General features: G+C 45.1%; 1 protein-coding gene across 4 annotated transcripts; it reads right to left on the bottom strand.

Moving 5' to 3' along the window:
• Positions 1 to 241: 241 nt before the first annotated feature.
• Positions 242 to 16993, bottom strand: MCRS1 (microspherule protein 1). 4 transcript variants are annotated; one of them, XM_035103887.3, is made up of 14 exons: positions 16922 to 16993; positions 14820 to 14949; positions 11844 to 11982; positions 11436 to 11594; positions 10293 to 10402; positions 9304 to 9412; positions 7605 to 7743; positions 7435 to 7510; positions 6048 to 6076; positions 5038 to 5130; positions 3734 to 3816; positions 2539 to 2626; positions 1310 to 1437; positions 242 to 734 (listed from the first exon to the last, which is right to left on the bottom strand). In XM_035103887.3, the coding sequence occupies exons 2-14, from the start codon at positions 14927 to 14929 to the stop codon at positions 648 to 650; spliced, it is 1350 nt and encodes a 449-aa protein (XP_034959778.1). In that variant the 5' UTR covers positions 14930 to 14949; positions 16922 to 16993; the 3' UTR covers positions 242 to 647. The 4 variants fall into 4 exon arrangements, with proteins under 4 accessions (XP_034959778.1, XP_034959781.1, XP_034959780.1 ...); XM_035103890.3 differs by having other exon boundaries at positions 14820 to 14933; XM_035103889.3 differs by lacking the exon at positions 16922 to 16993 and adding an exon at positions 15209 to 15365 and having other exon boundaries at positions 14820 to 14933.
• Positions 16994 to 17709: the final 716 nt, after the last annotated feature.

The raw sequence follows: 17709 nt of genomic DNA, 5'->3' as shown, positions 1-17709 counted from the left end.
TTAAAAACTTTATGAAAATTAAACTCTAGACTACACTGCAGAGAGAGACAGGCAAGGCAAAACATTAATCACTACTGCTGCAGAATAATGTAGAAAGAGCAGAGTATCAACTGACGAACCTCAATCATTGCATGACTGCTTCAAAGCATGTTCCTCCCTCGCCCCAAACGTGAGAATCTATTTGGCAAGAGCTGAAAAGATGGTTGTGTACAAAGAAGCAGGCCACCAGCACGACAGAGAGTAGTGAGATTTGCAACTATTTATTAGCTCGTTTGACACTTACTCCCCCAGCCCTTAATCTGGTTTTCATCACTCTGTCCCAAAGAGAATCGAGCGCAACAGCCGCACAACCCTAGCCAGCAAATGCCTCACACGGCCAAGAACACCCAAAGAGGGTGCCGGTTTAAGGCCTGGCTCATACCTTTCTTTTACATAGATCCGCTGACTGATGAAGCAGAGCTCGCCGTTGTCCTCAGCTGCATAGGAAAAGGCCCCCAAGAAGTTTCAGTCCTAGCCTAGGGGAGGGCAGGCTCTATGGAGCTGCATCTTCATCATAAAGCATAGTGGTCCCTGCTGGCGAAAGGAGTCCGGGGCAGGGGCGGGCAGCCACACACAGGTCCACTGGAGCTTTGGGTTTGATTCAAGCCTCAGGGCTGGGCGATTTTGGCAGCCTCTGCCTTAATAAGCGCAATCAGGTCTTGGTTGATGAGGAAGACAAAGCGCAAGCTAGCAATCTAGGGGGAAAGAGAAAGGCAGTCAGACTGGGTGGGGAAGAAGTGAAAGCGCTGCATCTTTCACAGGAGAGCTTTCCAAACTTGTCATGTCGGTGACACACTTTTTAGACATGCAACATTTCACAACACAAGTAATTCAGTTTTTCTAGCAGCCGACAACACACTTTGGAAAGCTCTGTTTTATAGCTTAGCCACTTTCCCACCTCACTGAGAGGCCAAACTGGCTGCTGCAAGAAACTATGTCTTCCCAAACCGGAGGTTCTCTGGGTAGATAATAAACAGACTTCAAGGAAGTTGTCTACCTTCCAGCTAGCACTAGGCTCTTGGCTGACAGAAGCTGAAGAAACTGTATCTCAGCGCTTCTTATTTATTATGTTTGCTGGTTCTGTGCGGAATCAAAATTCACAACAGCTGGATGCATGCAAAGGAGTCTAGCATCCCATGGATTTAGGGCTGGGTTCAGCTGCTCTGGATACTGGCATCATCTTGTTATGGAACAAACGACCAAGAAAACTGTGAAACCTTTCACCACAAAGCAGCACAGCCTTCTGCCCTGCCCACCTCCAACAGCTCACCTCCACCACTGAGTTGTTGCTGAGCTTCCATTTGCTGCCACAAAGCACTGGGCGCCCATCCACATAAATGGGCCGCCGGCCTTCGTTTGCCAGGAAAAAGTCGCCATTGTTCTTCAGTTTGATGACACCTGTGTGTGCACGCATGGAGAAATGAGAAGTTAGATTTTCCAAGCAGAAGGAAGAAAATTGGCCACAACTGCTTGCAGAGAATGCCTTGATACTGTGTGTTTTGTAGCTGGTTCGAGGCCCTGCATCTGCTATATCCTTATTTGAAATTTTGGCTCTCAAAAGTGAGAAGCTCCAGCCAATTTTTCCAAGGCTATTTTAAAATGTGCGAACAGGGAAATGTCACCAGACTTGGACTTTCCTAATTGTGCCTTTTTAAACACCAATATATATTATTATTATTATTATTATTATTATTATTATTATTATTATTATTATTATTATTATTATTAGCATTGTTAGTCACTTTGTGTTGCAGCCTCAAGGGCCAGCAATTTAATCTCAGCCAGATCCAACCCCCTTCTACCTGATCATCTGCATTCACAAGTTGTTTGCTATAATAATAATTTATTATTTATACCCTGCCCATCTGGCCAGGTTTCCCCAGCCACTCTGGACGGCTCCCAACAGAATATTTAAAACACGACAAAACATCAAATATTAAAAACTTCCATAAACAGGGGTGCCTTCAAATGTCTTCTAAAAGTCAAGATAGTTGTTTATTTCATTGACATCTGATGGGAAGGTGTTCCACAGGGCGGGTGCCACCACCGAGAAGGCCCTCTGCCTGGTTCCCTGTAACTTTGCTTCTCGCAGGGAGGGAACCGCCAGAAGACCCTCGGAGCTGGACCTCAGTGTCTGAGCTGAACGATGGGAGTGGAGATGCTCCTTCAGGTATAGTTTAAAAGTCTACAGAATTCCATCCAATGTCGTCAAAGTCCTCATGTGGCCATTAGTTACCAATTCCTGATTTAGGGCAAGAAACAGCAACTACCTCGCCTGCAATTTCTGACACAGCAAAATACCAAAGGCACCTTGATATCACATGGCACTCACATCAGGAACCATGGAGAGAAACTAAACACTGAGGCGTAACTTATCAGCCCTATGCGGGCACTCAAAGGGCTGCCTTCCCTTTCCCATCCTACCACAATTTCACACCCCTTGTCCTACTAAGTCCTTCTCCCCGAGCAACTCAAAGGCAGTAGCCCAATCTCAAGCACCTTGCTTGCGGGATATTTTCCAGGCTGGCCCCTCGAGCGCTAGATCCACATCAATCTGATTGTCTTTGGTGGCTCTGCCAAGCGTGATCTGGAAGAGGAAACAAACAGAAACATTCACCGTGTGTCAAGGGGACCAGCGTTTTGCTCAGAGGAAATTGCAATCTACAGCCATCAAAACTAATTAGCCAAATCAACATGGCTATGGCAATCGTTCCATCAGCACAAGCATTTTACCTTGCCTAACAGAACAATCCCCTCTCCTCCCTTTGCGTGCCGTTATGGGGGTTCTCTCTCCTGAACTCCTGAGAACCAATTTTGGGGTGAGCAGTGGAAGCCCCATGGCGCTAGCCAAAGTCCCTGTGTGGGCTTCTGCTAGCACGACTCATTAACTGAATCTGGCTCATTGTGTTTTCTTATTTGGCTTCAACTAGCTGAATTTGCACATTGCATTCTGACACAGATATTGAAGCTGCTGTTAGCAAAAGCCTGCAATCTCTTGGGAGGCCGATTCCAGATTCCACATTACAGATAAAGTTGCGCCATAGCAAGTGGGTGGATTCTACTGTTGTGTCTTTTGCAGAAGAGGAAAATAGAGCTCCTTAGAAGTATAAGCATACTGAAGATACTTCCTGTTTGGGAAAAGGGAGAGTTCTCCAACTCTTGAATGTAAATACACACACAAACAACCTTACAGCTGTTATTTTTTGGCTTAGAAATATAGTTGGGAATTCTGTAGAGGCTGCAAATATACACACACACGTTTTAAAATTTGTGCCAGACACCGATGTTCTGTTACTGTTAGTTCTGTTGCTGACAGAACTACAGTGGTGCCTCGCAAGACGAATTCGTTCCGCGAGTCAATTCGTTTTGCGAAAAATTCGTCTTGCGAATCGCGGTTTCCCATAGGAATGCATTGAAATTTCTTTTTTTTTGCCTATAGGAACGCAATGATTAAATTTCAATGCATTCCTATGGGAAACCACGATTCGCAAGATGAATTTTTCGCAAAATTCATTTGTCTTGCGAGTCACCATCCGATCTCAAGACGCATTCGTCTTGCAAAAAATTCGTCTTGCAGGGCATTCGTCCTGCGAGGTACCACTGTATATGCAACTTGCTCTCTCTGATGCAATCCTACCATGAAAAAGCTCTGCACTGTCTCAATTTAAGCAGCCAAATGATAGACTGGACTCACCTCCCGGGAGCGCATGAGATAACGCACCATTCTTCCACGCAGCACAGCCAATGTCTGGTTATCAAAATCAGGGGAACTCATTCCTGGGAGAAAGAAAAGGAGGGATTAGACAGGCATGGCCTTTGGAAGGCAGGGGTAACCAAAGCATGCTGGGCCACGAAAGGTGGGTTGTGTCTCCAGGACACTCACTTAGTTGCTCTCCCCAAAAGAGCCCTTTATTTAGTAGTAGCAGCAGCAGCAGTAGTAGTTGTTGTTGTTATTTGCCAGCCACTCTGGAAAGCTTCCAACAAAATATGAAATATTCAACTCAAATTCAAACCTTTATTGCGTTAGCATACAGCCATAGCAAAATAAAAACAATACAAAATGCCAGAGGCAAGCAACAAAGCATAATTCAAGGTGATATTGCTGGTGTAATAACATTTAAATTACCCTAAGACAATAATGCAAAGATTTAGGTGCCAGCACCAAAAATCTAATATGCAGATATATGTAAAGCATAAAATAGCCCAAAATAAGCTGGGCACATTCAGTTAAAAATGAAATAAGAGAGAATTAAAACAGGTCCAGGTCTAGGACACACTACCCTGTCAGGGTAGCCCTGAGTTTCAGAGCCCGCACTATGAAGATTGCCACCCCACGTGAAATTAGGGGATTTGCGTCCACAAGAAGCAATTTCAAACAGTCTTCCTTAGATATAATGGTGGGCGGGATCAAGAGGAGGAGCTTAGATCTTATTGGCTCATAAATGGGGCAGTAGAAAAAGAAATGTAGAAAGTCCTCTATAAATATGAAATATCAAACACTAAAAAACCTCCCTGTACAGGGCTGCCTTCAGATGTCTTCTAAAAGTCAGATAGAAGTTTATATCCTTGACATCTGATGGGAGGGCGTTCCACGTTTATTCAATGAAAATCTATACATTACTGAATAAAAAACCACCCTCTATGAAATATTCATTCAAAAATAGCAGTAACAGCAGACTTTTAAAAAAGTAGGCGATATTATTATTATAGAATACAAAATTGTAAACTGTGTTGAGGTTTATTAGAATAAAGCGCTATATAAATAAAACTATGAAAATGGAGGCCAAAAAAAAGGCGTAACAAAAACAAACGCACATAATAACATTACGTTGTCTGGATAGGGTTGCCTCCACAAAGCTGCTCTTAGCAGACGTCAAAAGCAATAAACAAACGCGCTTGCCTAATGTTAGCTGGAAGTCCCGGGGGAATAGGCACTGCATCACTAGGAGTTGGGATTTCTCACCCACGAGAAGAGACATAGTGTGACTCTTCTCTCACCTGTTATGCTGTCCACCAGCACCTGCCACTTGTGGAGCTCTTGCTCCAGTTGACGGATTTCACGCTTCTGTCTCCGGTCTGCCACCGTCAGTTCTGTGTGGAGAAAGGCCCCAAGCGTGATGAATGGATTTTTGAAAGAAAAACAAAAGTAACTTTAAATAAATAATCATGAGAAACAAGGAGAAAGAGAAAGAGAGAGAAGTGGTCTTGGGGCTGGATAAATTATTCCACTGCAGGTAAAGCTCGCTTCTGTCTAGGGTTGGATCTACATTGTTCTTCTAAACGTTTTTAAATTTAACATTCTATAACGCTTAATGCAGTTTCCCTTTGCTGGCGGCTCGCTGCTCTGCAGCGCCCTCTGGCGTCACGTGTTAATAATGCGTTTTTTAAACCACGAGTGTAGATCCAGCCTGTGACCATTAGGACAATACTAAGGGGGGGCAGGGAGAGAGAAAGCTTAGCTCCTCTCTCTGCAAGCATCCATTCCTCAACCCATGTTGAGAGTGCTGGCACCCACAATAAAGGGGCGGTTCCCTGACATATAGAATACGTGAAGCCGAGTTCTGCTACCTGCCGATAGCTTCCCAATAGGGATTTTAACATACTGTGGTACCTCGGGTTTCAAACGCTTCAAGTTACACATGCTTCAGGTTACAAACTCCGCTAAACCAGAAATAGTACCTCAGATTAAGAACTTTGCTTCAGGATGAGAACAGAAATCCGGGGGCATGGCAGCAGCGTGAGGCCCCATTAGCTAAAGTGGTGCTTCAGGTTAAGAACAGTTTCAGGTTAAGAACAGACTTCCGGAATGAATTAAGTTCTTAACCAGAGGTACCACTGTATATTACAAGTGATTCAGATTTTACAGATCGGAGTTTTTTCTCAGTTTCGCCCAAGAGCTGGCTCACAGGGATACACCAGCCAGAGTCTCTCAGAGTTTTATGGAGACAGAGCCATTTGAAGAGTGTTATTTTTGCTCCACCTCTTGCAACAAACAGCACCCAACTCACCATGCTCCAACACCTCGTCTCGGACATCCCTACAGGAGAGGAGGGAGGGAGGGAAGGAGAGAGAGAGGTGTTAGATCTTGAATTGGTAACTGATCACTCAATTCCAGTGCCTGAGCCACAGATAATATGTATATATAATCTCAAAAAACACTAGCCCATGTTGGCTGGATTAGGGCTCAGCCATGCGCATGTTGAGAGAACCACAGTAATGCTCAAAACTGCAGCACGGCAGGAGCCGGACTGCTGGATGAAAAATTAGGAGAAACAAAGCTCACCATGGACTCCACTCATTAATTACCCTAGGTCTGAAAGGCCCCATATCTGCTCTCTCAAATGGGTGGCTTCAGGCATTAAGTCACACGGCGTCCTCATCTGGACAATGACAGCAGCAGCGACTTGTCTCGGATTTTAAAGTTTAAGGATGATGTGTGCCAACTGGGCACCATGTTATATGTTATTGCCGCCTAGTCTCCCTATCTAGAAATGCTTTGGTTTTCCCAGTGTCAATCTGATCAAGCCTTAGGATCAGTTAGCATGCATCAATTAATTGCTCCCACGTTGAACATCTACCTAATCCGGTTTAGACCAACTCGTTTAGAGGAAAAAACCTCTCTCTGGCCTTCTTCTCGGTCACTTTGTGTTGCAGCCTCAAGGGCCAACAATTTTATCTCAGGCAGATCCAACCCCCTCCTACCTGATCATCTGCATTTACAAGTTGTTTGCTGTAATAATAATTTATTATTTATACCCCGCCCATCTGGTTGGGTTTCCCAGCCACTCTGGGCGTCTCCCAACAGAATATTAAAAACATTATCAAACATCAAAAGCTTCCCTAAACAGGGCTGCCTTCAGATGTCTTCTAAAAGTCAGATAGTTGTTTATTTCCTTGGCATTTGATGGGAGGGCGTTCCACAGGGCAGGCACCACTACCGAAAAGGCCCTCTGCCTGGTTCCCTGTAATCTCACTTCTCGCAGGGAGGAAACTACCAGAAGGCCCTCGGAGCTGGACCTCACTCCTTTAGGTATACTGGGCTGAGGCTATCTAGGGCTTTAAAGGTCAGCGCCAACACTTTGAATTGTCCTTGGAAATGTACTGGAAGCCAATGTAGGTCTTTCAGGACTGGTGTTATATGATCTTGGTGGCCACTCCCAGTCACCAGTCTAGCTGCTGCTATTCAAATTGTCTTCACGTTATAAATTTAAAAATGAAGATAGATTCCTATTCAAGTGTGGACTGGATGTGAGTTGAAGTAACCCTTAGCCTAACATATGTCCAGGCTGGAACCAAAGTTTCTCCAGACAAAGTTAGGCCAGGAATACTGATGGCTGAGTTTTTCTAATAAACAGAGGGAATGCAGCTGGCCTTAGCCCCACCCCTTTCACTTACTTTAGTTTGCTGTCATCTATCATGTCTTCGGCATCGGAGAAGTTGAGCACCTGGTCCCCTTTGGGCAGTGGCTGCACTGGAAGAGACCAGAGAGGGCAAAGGATGGTTCAGAATCCTGGCACAAGCAGCAGGTTCCAGACTTTACCTGGCAACAGATTAGCTGGCCATACCTGTTTGATCATCCAAGAGGTAGTACTGCTTCATGAGTTGCCAATGCGTCTGTAGGACCTTGGCAGTGCGGGAGGGGTAGAAAACCTCGGGGTGCTTGTGCAGGAGGTCCTGGAAGGTGTCCAGGGTGGGTTGGCTGGTCTAGGAGTATGAGAAAGAAGGCTCAAGCAGGAAGAAAAGAACCACTGGAAAGGTTGCTCCTCACATTAATTTTCCATGAAGAAGAGATTTTTAACTCTAGTTAAGCCCATCAAGTTAAAAGTCAACTGTCAAGCTTGCAACCGTAAAGCTTGCAGACTTTACATATAGAATAAGAGAACAAAAAGAACATATGTTTAGAGAAGATTGGAAAACGTTTATTGAATATATGGGAACTAACTGTGTACAGCTGAAAATGATGGCAGCATTAAGATACGGTGGGACCTCGACTTACGAGCTACTCGACATCCGACGTTTACGACTTATGAGCGGAAAAAGTGGCCGCGCGCTTACCATTTTTTCGACACCCAAACGGAAAACCCGTTCGCGGCTAGATGCGGTTTCCTCGACTTACGAGTTTTTAGATGCGCTTTCCTCAACTTACGAATTTTTCTGCTTCCAATGCATTGCTATGGGAAACTGCTTGTCCTATGGGAAACTCGACTTACGAAGTTTTTGACCTACGAGTGTGCATTCAGAACGGATTAAATTCGTAAGTAGAGGTCCCACTGTAAATTCAACAGTGTAAATAAGTTTTGATGGATGTCATAATGAAATACTGAATGGTATAGTTTTTATGAAATACTGAATGATATAGTTTTTGTAAAATATGCAGGGATTTATGATATGCAAAATGTAATGAACCGTGGCAAGAGAAGAAGGGAAGTCACTGATATTTTAAGGATGTAAAAATGAGTACTTTAAAATTGTAGAACAGAAAATTTAATAAAAGAGAGAAAGGGAGAGGGGAGAGGGGAGAGAGGAGAGAGAGGAGAGAGAGAGAGAGAGAGAGAGAGAGAGAGAGAGAGAGAGAGAGAGAGAGAGAGAGAGAGAGAGAACTGTCAAGTTTTCAAGAAAGACGAGAATGAAATTTACAGGCCACAAACTTTGTGAAGCCATTCCATCATCTCAAAATGATATAAGGGAGGCCTTCAAGAAATTCTTGCTATGTGGACTGCTTATGTTCAGGCTTCAAGCTTAGCTTGGGAAAGCCTTTGGGAAACTCTGTTCCATTATCCTTCGTCCCTTGGTCTTTTTGTCGCATCCCCCACCCCAGTTACAGAGACAGGGCATTCTGTGCCCTCGCTTCTGGTTATCTCCCTCTCTTCGGGCTCCTTTTTCTAATGATTACGACCACTTCTGCAAACCTCAGGGTTTCCCCCAAACCTGTTGATAACCCTTTTTCATGAGGAAGTGGTGTCATTTTGGGTACAAAAGGACAACACTTAGAAACAGAGTGTGCTATTAGTATACAAGATATTACAATGACACAAACACACACACACACACACACACACACACACACACACACACACAATATTTACAAGCATAAAGAAGAAAAGGTTGGTAAATGCCAGGGTAGCTATTATATCAAGCAAGTCGCTTGCTATACAGGGCATGGCAAAACTCTACCAAAAAACATCAGGGAGAAAAATAGCTACTCTGAACCCTGTCCTGAGTTAACCAGGGCTACGGTTGAAGTAGCCCAATCTTGATCCTTACCGATCCTACTTTGCTTAGTAGCTGCTCCTCTGCTTTGCTGAAGAGCACTTTACTCTGCATAGAGGCTATGGCTTCCGGATGCAGCTGCCGCATGGCCTGGCATGACAGCCTATTGGAGGAAGGGGGAAAGAGAATGAAAAAGAAATCAGTCGCCCCACACCAAACAGCAACCAGCGGCATTCACCCAAGAAAATATATAACTATTTTTTAAAAAGGAAAAACAAAGGTGTGTGTGTAGTTGGTTTTCTATCCTCACAAGTGCCAAGATGGACCCATAGGGAGTCTCATTTGTGCAATCAAAACCCACTTTTATTAGGGTTAAACGCATGTGTCAAGGTTCTTAAAACTTCCAATAAGCCTCATAAATGCCTTAACCCCAGAAACACAAGCAAAATTGCCTTCTTAGGTGAGGTTTGGATATGCCAAAGAGGCAATTCACATTCATGCACTGAGGAAGCAGAGAACAAGCGCTTCCCAGGGAAATCAGCTCTGCTCTCAGCAGCTGTTTGGAAACAAACAGCGCTGAGATTCCATCTTTCAGTGCCATCTCATCAAGAAGCCTGATTTTATTTTATTTTTAAAGTGGACTAAATCGAGAACATTGCACCCTTCCTCCTACTCTGTAGGGCTGAAGAACGAAGAGGAAAGGAAAATAAAGGAACTTCCTAGCCAATACACAGATCCTTCCATTCCGAAAACGAACATGAAAGGCAAGTACCGTTCATTTAAAAAAAATAATTACTTCCAAGTAAGAGCATTTATGAAAACTTTCGGAGCTAGGTGGAAACCATGTTCCTCCACCAGTATAACGGATTGTCTTCCCTCCCATCACAAGCTGATCTAGTCCTAGTCTTCAAATGGAGATGGTCCATAGATGCCAGACAGAAAAGGAAGCACTTTGTCCTTGAAAGACAAGACACCCCTTTAATAGGATCAATCCCCATGCCTCCCACTCTGAGAAGCATGACTCTGTGGAGGAGAAAACTTACTTGGAAATCACGGGGTCATAGAGCAGAGCGTACCACCTCTCCTGGATCTCCCGAAGATTAAAACGGCAGCTGAACTTCACTCCCAGGTGCACAGAGGTCAAGTCATTGGTCTTCAGAGAGAAAGAGAGAGAGAGAAATTACTCTTGGGAATAATGACTCTTCCTTGCATGTAACAGACGTCTGCGAAGCCTGACCATCCGAATCACAGTCGCTCACACAGAGATGCCCAACTCTCTGTGGACAACCATGCTCCAGCATAGGGCAAGCAGACTATTTAGAAAAAGGCACAAGGGAACCCCATTGGCTTCAACTGCTTTGTGCTCAAACAGAACACACTGGAGGATGAAGTAAGAGGGTTATTGTTCTCATCTTGTTTTTATATAGTGTGATCTTTTCTGTGAACCGCCCTGAGACCTCCAGGTATAGGGCAGTACAATAAAATAAAAATACCTTTATTGGCATTACAAACTACTAAGATAAATTTAAAAGGGATAGGAGTGAGGCTGTCGGGGGTCACAAAGCACTTGATTGTTCTGTTTCACCCTGTCTATTCCCTAGAGCAGTGATGGCCAAACTCGGCCCTCCAGCTGGTTTTGGACTACAACTCCCATCATCCCTAGCTAACAGGACCAGTGGTCAGGGATGATGGGAACTGTAGTCCCAAAAAAACAGCTGGAGGGCCGAGTTTGGCCATCACTGCCTTAGAGGGATGATTCATTAAGAACCCTTTTGGGTAAGATGGAGATTTAAAAGGGCGGTATATAAATTCAATAAATAAATAAAAAGGTAATTACTGAGCAATGTTGAAAATGCATGGAATTAGAACACATGAGAATATATATATGAAGCTGCCTTATATGGTCCATCTAGCTCAACACTGTCTACACAAACTGGCAGCAGCTCCCCAGAAAATTTGGGAATGCAAGGCCCCAGGAAAGTACCCAAGCCAATATGGCAACAGGGCACCTGGGATGTCATTACTTAAACATCTGCACATGGAAGGCTGGCTGGGAACCTCAATTCAGTCACTAAGAGCTTCTTGAAATCAAATACTGTTCCTGATCCACTGTGGATCTTGATTTTAAGAACACCTGGCATCCCTCTATCTGCCTCTATCTATATGTCTTAACCCCATTCTACTACCTGAAGCACAGCGTTGATCAGCAACAAATCATCAGTGGGTTTCCAGCGGCCCAAATCCTTGGTGACCTGCAAGGGCTGCTTGCTCTTCTTCATCCGCTTGGTGAGGCTGGGGTTTGGAGCTGGGCTTGGAGTGACAGGTGCAGAGACGGATTTGGACACCTGCGGAAGCAGAAGTTGGCATACATACTGCAACAGGCACAGCAACACAACGAAGCCAAAATGTAGCAGAGAGCCGTGGCCGCTGACAAATTGCATCGCAAGGTTATTTAAGGGGCACCTGCAACAGCACAGGACAGCACTGAGATGAAAACGCTTGCAAGGGTTTCAAAAGCATCAAATTTGAATAATGGGGCCACATTATCTGCTATGGTGGTTCTTATCGAGGGAGGTATATGTCACCCAACTCACCTTCTTCTTCTCACTGGAAGAGGGTTCACTCCCAGAGCAGCGCCCTGGCTCCACCCCGCTGGGGCCCTTGGCCCGGCTAGATGATTTGGCAAGGCTGCTCTCTACCAGTTCATCATCAAACTTCTTCCGCTTGATGAACCTAGAATGAGGAAATTCCATGTTATATTGCAGCAAGTTACCTTCACCAATGGCCTAATCAGCACTGCTACAGACAGTATGAATATGGGTTGTCAATGGAACTTCCTGAAGGCTGAAGTCCACAAAGGGATTCTGAATGATTAGGGGGTTTCCCCACTTAACGGAATTTGTTTACAGGTCCAGTGAAGAAGAAGAAGAAGAAGAAGAAGAAGAAGAAGAAGAAGAAGAAGAAGAAGAAGAAGAAGAAGAAGAAGAAGAAGAAGAAGAAGAAGAAAGAGAAGAAGAAGGAGATGATTTATATCCCGCCCATTTGGCTGGATTTCCCCAGCCACTCAGGGCGGCTTACAGCATATATAAAAACCTAATAAAACATTAAACATAAAAAAGCAGAATATCTTATACAGGCTATAAATAAACCAATGAATCAGTAGAAACTAATAATACTAATTGCAATAGTAGTAGTAGTAATAATAATAATAATAATAATAAAGTTTACAGTTATACCCAAATTAAAATAACCGTCAACCCCAAGTAAACATTAACCAACCCAACGAAAACAAAACAGAGGAACAGAAATTAGAACCGTTTAAAACGTTATAAAACATTTTAGCCAAGAGTTGTTCCAGCAATGTCCCTCCAGCCTCCCAGGAGCCTTTTTTAGCTGTTTGAGGCGAGTCTGGGCCCCAGCCCCCAGGAAATGGGCCTTGCAGCAGGGAGCAATCCACTCCTTTGCCTGTATTTGTTTTATACTGACTTTAATATTGTATTGTGCGAAAGACAGGTAAGAAATCAAACAAAAATGGTAAAAGGGGAAATGAATAAGGTGCCAGGTTACAACTCTGAATGGAGCATATTTGGTTCTGAACCCACCAGGACCACACTTGCAGTTACTGTATTTATATGAGCCCTTTGCGAATAAGGCGGATACAGAGGGGCTGCAGGGCGGCACTGCTCCTCCTAGCTTCTCCTATGCTGAGCCGTAACTTACAGAGTGGAGGAGAGAACCTTTTCCACCTGTGGAAGCTCCCTGTGTGATTTGGAAGTCAGGGTTCTAAACTGTCCACGGCTAGAAAAGGCTCTCCACTTCAGAAGCCGTCCCTCAACAGACACGGGGCCAGACTAGAAAAGCTAACCACCAAACTGAAACTAGCACAGGGACCAGCAAGAGAGGATCCCTATACCTCAGTATGTCCCCCCCTTCATCATATCACAGATCAACAAAACAAAACAACATAGCCTCCCCCCCATAGCATACAAATTGATACAGCTAACTTGAGACAACAACCCCTCTCCTACACAAAGAAAACTCACTGCAAGCAACTAAATGCACCCAATAATGCTACCGTCTCTCCAAGCTCCCACACTGCCAACAAAATCAAACAAACAGATAAAAGAATCTATCCTCACAATGCTGAGACAAAAAACTCTGCACATGCACTAAGCAAAAGAATGAAAAATATCATGCCCACTTCTTTCTCACCCCCGCAACCTCACAATGTCTATAACAGCAGTATCACACCAAATGTACTGACCTGTAGAAAGGACTCGATGAATTGAAAACAAAGACGTTGTATGCACCCTTGTTAACTATGAAAATACTTTAATAAAAACAACTATTTTAAAAAAAACCCACAGATACGGGGCCAGGAGAAGCTGCTTAACTTCAGGAATAGGGTAAAATGCACAGCTCCATTAGAGCCATGTTGCCCCTTCATGTGAGTCATATGTGAAGAGGATTGTAGTCACATTGTTTTGGGTTCCTCCATCTAATTAAGAGCTTTTAGGGTTTTATGCTATGACCCCAAATGTGAATTTCCCAGTTGTCTTCAGAACAGTGGAAACCCCAAGGCAAAAAAGGAGCCAGACTATTTATCGACCCTTTAGCACCTGGTTTTCAGGGGGAGAACCATCGCCAACCCACAATTATCTCTATGCTACTCAGCTGCTCCAGTCTCCAAGCTCAGGCACCAGGTGTCCTCCTTTTCCCTAACTCAGAGGTTTCCAACCTTTTTGAGTCCATGGCTCCCTTGACCAACTACATTCTTTCTGCGGCACCCCTGTGGGGCTCAGGAGCCCAGTAATGTCACCCCTTGCCTGCAGAGCTGCATCCTCTCGCCCTTTTTCGAACATACCCCCTTGTGCAATGTTCCCTCAGCCTTCTCTCCCCTCTCCTTGGGAGTCTCTGAGTAGCTGCTGCTGTCGCTGATCTCTGACCCACCCACTCCGCCCCAAAGAGAGGTGCCTTCTCACGCTGCCCCATGGGCCTGGGAAGAGGATGCCACTAGCCTTAGCGGCCTGATGGGAGACTGGCCAAAGGTGAATGTGAGGCCAGCACCTTACTTTGGGAAGCAGCAATGGCAGCAGCGGGCACCGCCAGTCATGCATGGTGGAAAGACTCCCCTTTGGAGCTGGGCACTCAACTCCCAGGCAGGCCTTGCACACTGTAAGCGCAAGAAAGGCCAGCACGGTGCCTGCCTGCCTGCCTGCCCAGGCTCCCACTTGTCCGTCCATTCCCAACAGCAAGGACTGGCGGATTGGGCTCCCTTGCCCACTTGCTTGCTTACTCTGAGTCCACCCCAGCTCCTGGCAACCAGCACCCCCTGGCCAGACCCAGAAGCACCATTCGCCCAGGGAGCTAGTAGCCAGGGCTGCTGCAACAAACAGCTGTGCAAGCCTTTGGGAGGCAGAGACACCAGAGGGAGGGAGGGAATGAAAGAGGGAGGGACAATGTTGCCCGCAGCACCCCTGATTATCATTCAAGGCACCCCAGGGTACCACGGAACATTGGTTGAAAACCACTGCCCAATGTTGCCTCTCCAACCCAACCCAGCATGGTACCTGGAAGAACTGCGCCGTTTTGGAATGGCACCCGACACCTGTGAGGAGCTCCTTTTTTGCCCTGCCAGAGACTCTTCGTCTTCAGAACGGCTCGCTGTGCCCGACGCCATCAGTCTGGAATACAACACGTCTGTGATATATAAAAAAAGGAACAGAATCACTGGCTGCATTATTACTCTGATTTAATACCATTCTGGACTAATCTTAACCATGTGGCCAGTACTGGATGCTGCAAAGGATAAGCAATAAGGTCGGCCCCCCCCCAATTCATTCACAGATTTGTCTATTGATTCACCCATAACCTGGCAGCCCCAGGCATTCATAAATCAACCTGAGTTTGGTTGTGCTCCACAAGAACCCTTTGTTTGTGTATTCCTAAATACATTTACCTGGAAATGTATCATCCGAGAAACTTGCTTCTAAGAAAATGTCCTCAGCGACTCTTTTTAGTATTAGACAGAGAATACCTTCCATGGCAATGGCTTCCATAAATCTATTGTCACAATGTTAATAGTAACATTTGGGGCCATCCAAGGAAGCTGAACGCTGGAACGTTCAGGACACACAAAAGGGTGGTTATTCAACATGCTCTATGTGGGGCTTGCCCTTGAAGACAACTTGGAAGCTTCAACTGGTGCAAAATCTAGCAGCCACATAACTAAGGGCAAAGGCCGTGGAGCAGAGCAGTTGTCTCCCAGCACTACCTTCTAGAATTCTAAAAACAGGCTGGCTGTTGGGGCAAACCAGAGGCTGAGACTAGGGAGGCCTTTGGTCTGATCCAGCATAACTTTCTTTTTGATGTTGCTTTTTACATCCCCTGCCTGACCCCTTTAACTGGGAACTGAGCCTGGGGGCTCCTGCAACTAAACTAGCACCAGAGAACTACGATAGTTTCAGTCCAGGCCACCTGGAGCTGCACAGCAACCACCCACTCTTTACCCCCCCAAAAGGCTATATCTGTGGCTGGTACCTGCTAGACATTTACTCAGTTTATGCCCAAACATTTATAAGAGCTGCCATACGTCTGGAATTTCCCAGACAGATGGCTGTCAGAAACATTGCCCAGGCGGAAATCACTGAAATCTCCAGGAAAATCCGGACATATGGCAGCCCGTGCCAAAAGTGTAGATTTTGGCAAATTCCTTTTAAAAATAAAAAGCGCTCAACAACTTTTGTGCCTGGATTTTCACTTTTTGAAATATAGCAACTAAGTTTTAAAGTTCTACTTACAGGTAGTAGCCGTGTTGGTCTGACGTAGTCAAAACAAAATAAAAAAATTCCTTCCAGTAGCACCTTAGAGACCAACTAAGCTTGTCATTGGTATGAGCTTTCGTTTGCATGCACACATTTCCCTGTATCTGAAGAAGCGTGCATGCACACGAAAGCTCATACCAATGGCAAACTTAGTTGGTCTCTAAGGTGCTACTGGAAGGATTTTTATTATTTTGTTTCGACTAAGTTTTAAAGTGGTTGTATAGTTTACAACTGGGACAGCTCAGTTGGGGCTCTTAATCTCAGGGTTGTGGGTTCGAGACCCACATTGGGCAAAAGATTCCTGCATTGCAGGAGGTTGGACTAGATGACCCGTGTGGTCCCTTCCAACTCTTATTCTGTGGTGTAGCAGGTAGTGTGACAAATTTGCTCCAGGGAGACCAAAATTCAAAGCTCCACTCAGGTCATGGACAGTTAATTAAATCATTATACGGTTGCCATTTTTCAAAAGGTGAAAATCCGGACACAAAAGTTCCTGAGCTTTCCAAAATCTCGGAGAAACTGGTCGTTTCTGAGCTATTTCTGCTTGTGTCCGGGAAATTCCGCACGTGTGGCAACGCACTTTTTTAATCGGCGGGAAGGGGGAAGCGTGGGCAAAAGCTTGCAAGGGTTTCGCCCTGAATCTCGCTCGAACCCGACGCGAGGGGAGAAACGCAGGCGTCGCGCGCCTGCGCAGCGCCTCCACCCTCCCTCCTCGTCCGCTGCCGCGCATGCGCTTTCCACCCCAGGCCTGCCGTTTTCGACCTTAGCTGTCTGTGGCAAATGTTTCCCCCGCTTAACTGTCGCCCACCTCCAAGGTTCTAGGAAAGGTTGCCCCGACAATGCCTCACCATTCCCGAAAGTTACGACGGCTCCTGCCTCTCTCCGACGTCCATCTCGAAGACGCGAAAGAAAGCTGAATCACTTCCGGGGGGGAAGGAAGAAGTCCATGATGCCACTTCCGGTTTGTCATAGAGACGCCCAAGCGAAGCCGAGACGGCCTTCTTTGTTAAAGGCACAACAGTCGTTTGGGGTTCCCCAAAACCGAGTAAACGGCATTTCCATGGCAATGTGCCGCGAAAACATTTATTATTATTATTATTATTATTATTATTATTATTATTATTATTATTATTATTATTATTATTATATCATCATCATCATCATCAATTTGTTATATATATTCTTCTTCTTTGGCGATCACTCGTAGCCGAGTAAGATTGTCTTCCATAAACACGGTTTTAACAATGGGTCCGTAAGTGATTGTGGAGGCCAATTCTGGATCCACACATCCCTCCACAGTGGGGACATAGGTTTCCAGGCGGGAGTTGATCACAGTGTGGATTTGCCAAGCGTGCCTTCCTCTTAGCACGTTTCTCTCTTTCGTCCTGAGATCGAGTTTCTTCAAAGCCCACGACACCTTTGGTAAAGGCTGTTCTCATTTTTTCCTTAAGATATCAATGGCCTCCCTTTTTCTCTTTCCTTATCTTTTTTTTTAAAAATAAAATCACTGATTTATTTGCATGCCATCTGCTAGGCATGATGGTTTTGATTCCCGGTAGATTGGAACAAACAAAAAGAGGTGAGGTGCTGAACCGCTTTAAAAGGGGATTAGGCAAATTCATAAACGTATCAATGG

Source organism: Zootoca vivipara, chromosome 2 (genome assembly GCF_965207765.1).
Source record: "Zootoca vivipara chromosome 2, rZooViv2.hap1.1, whole genome shotgun sequence".
In the NCBI taxonomy this organism is placed as follows: domain Eukaryota; kingdom Metazoa; phylum Chordata; class Lepidosauria; order Squamata; family Lacertidae; genus Zootoca; species Zootoca vivipara.
This window is presented reverse-complemented; position numbering and strand designations above follow the sequence as displayed.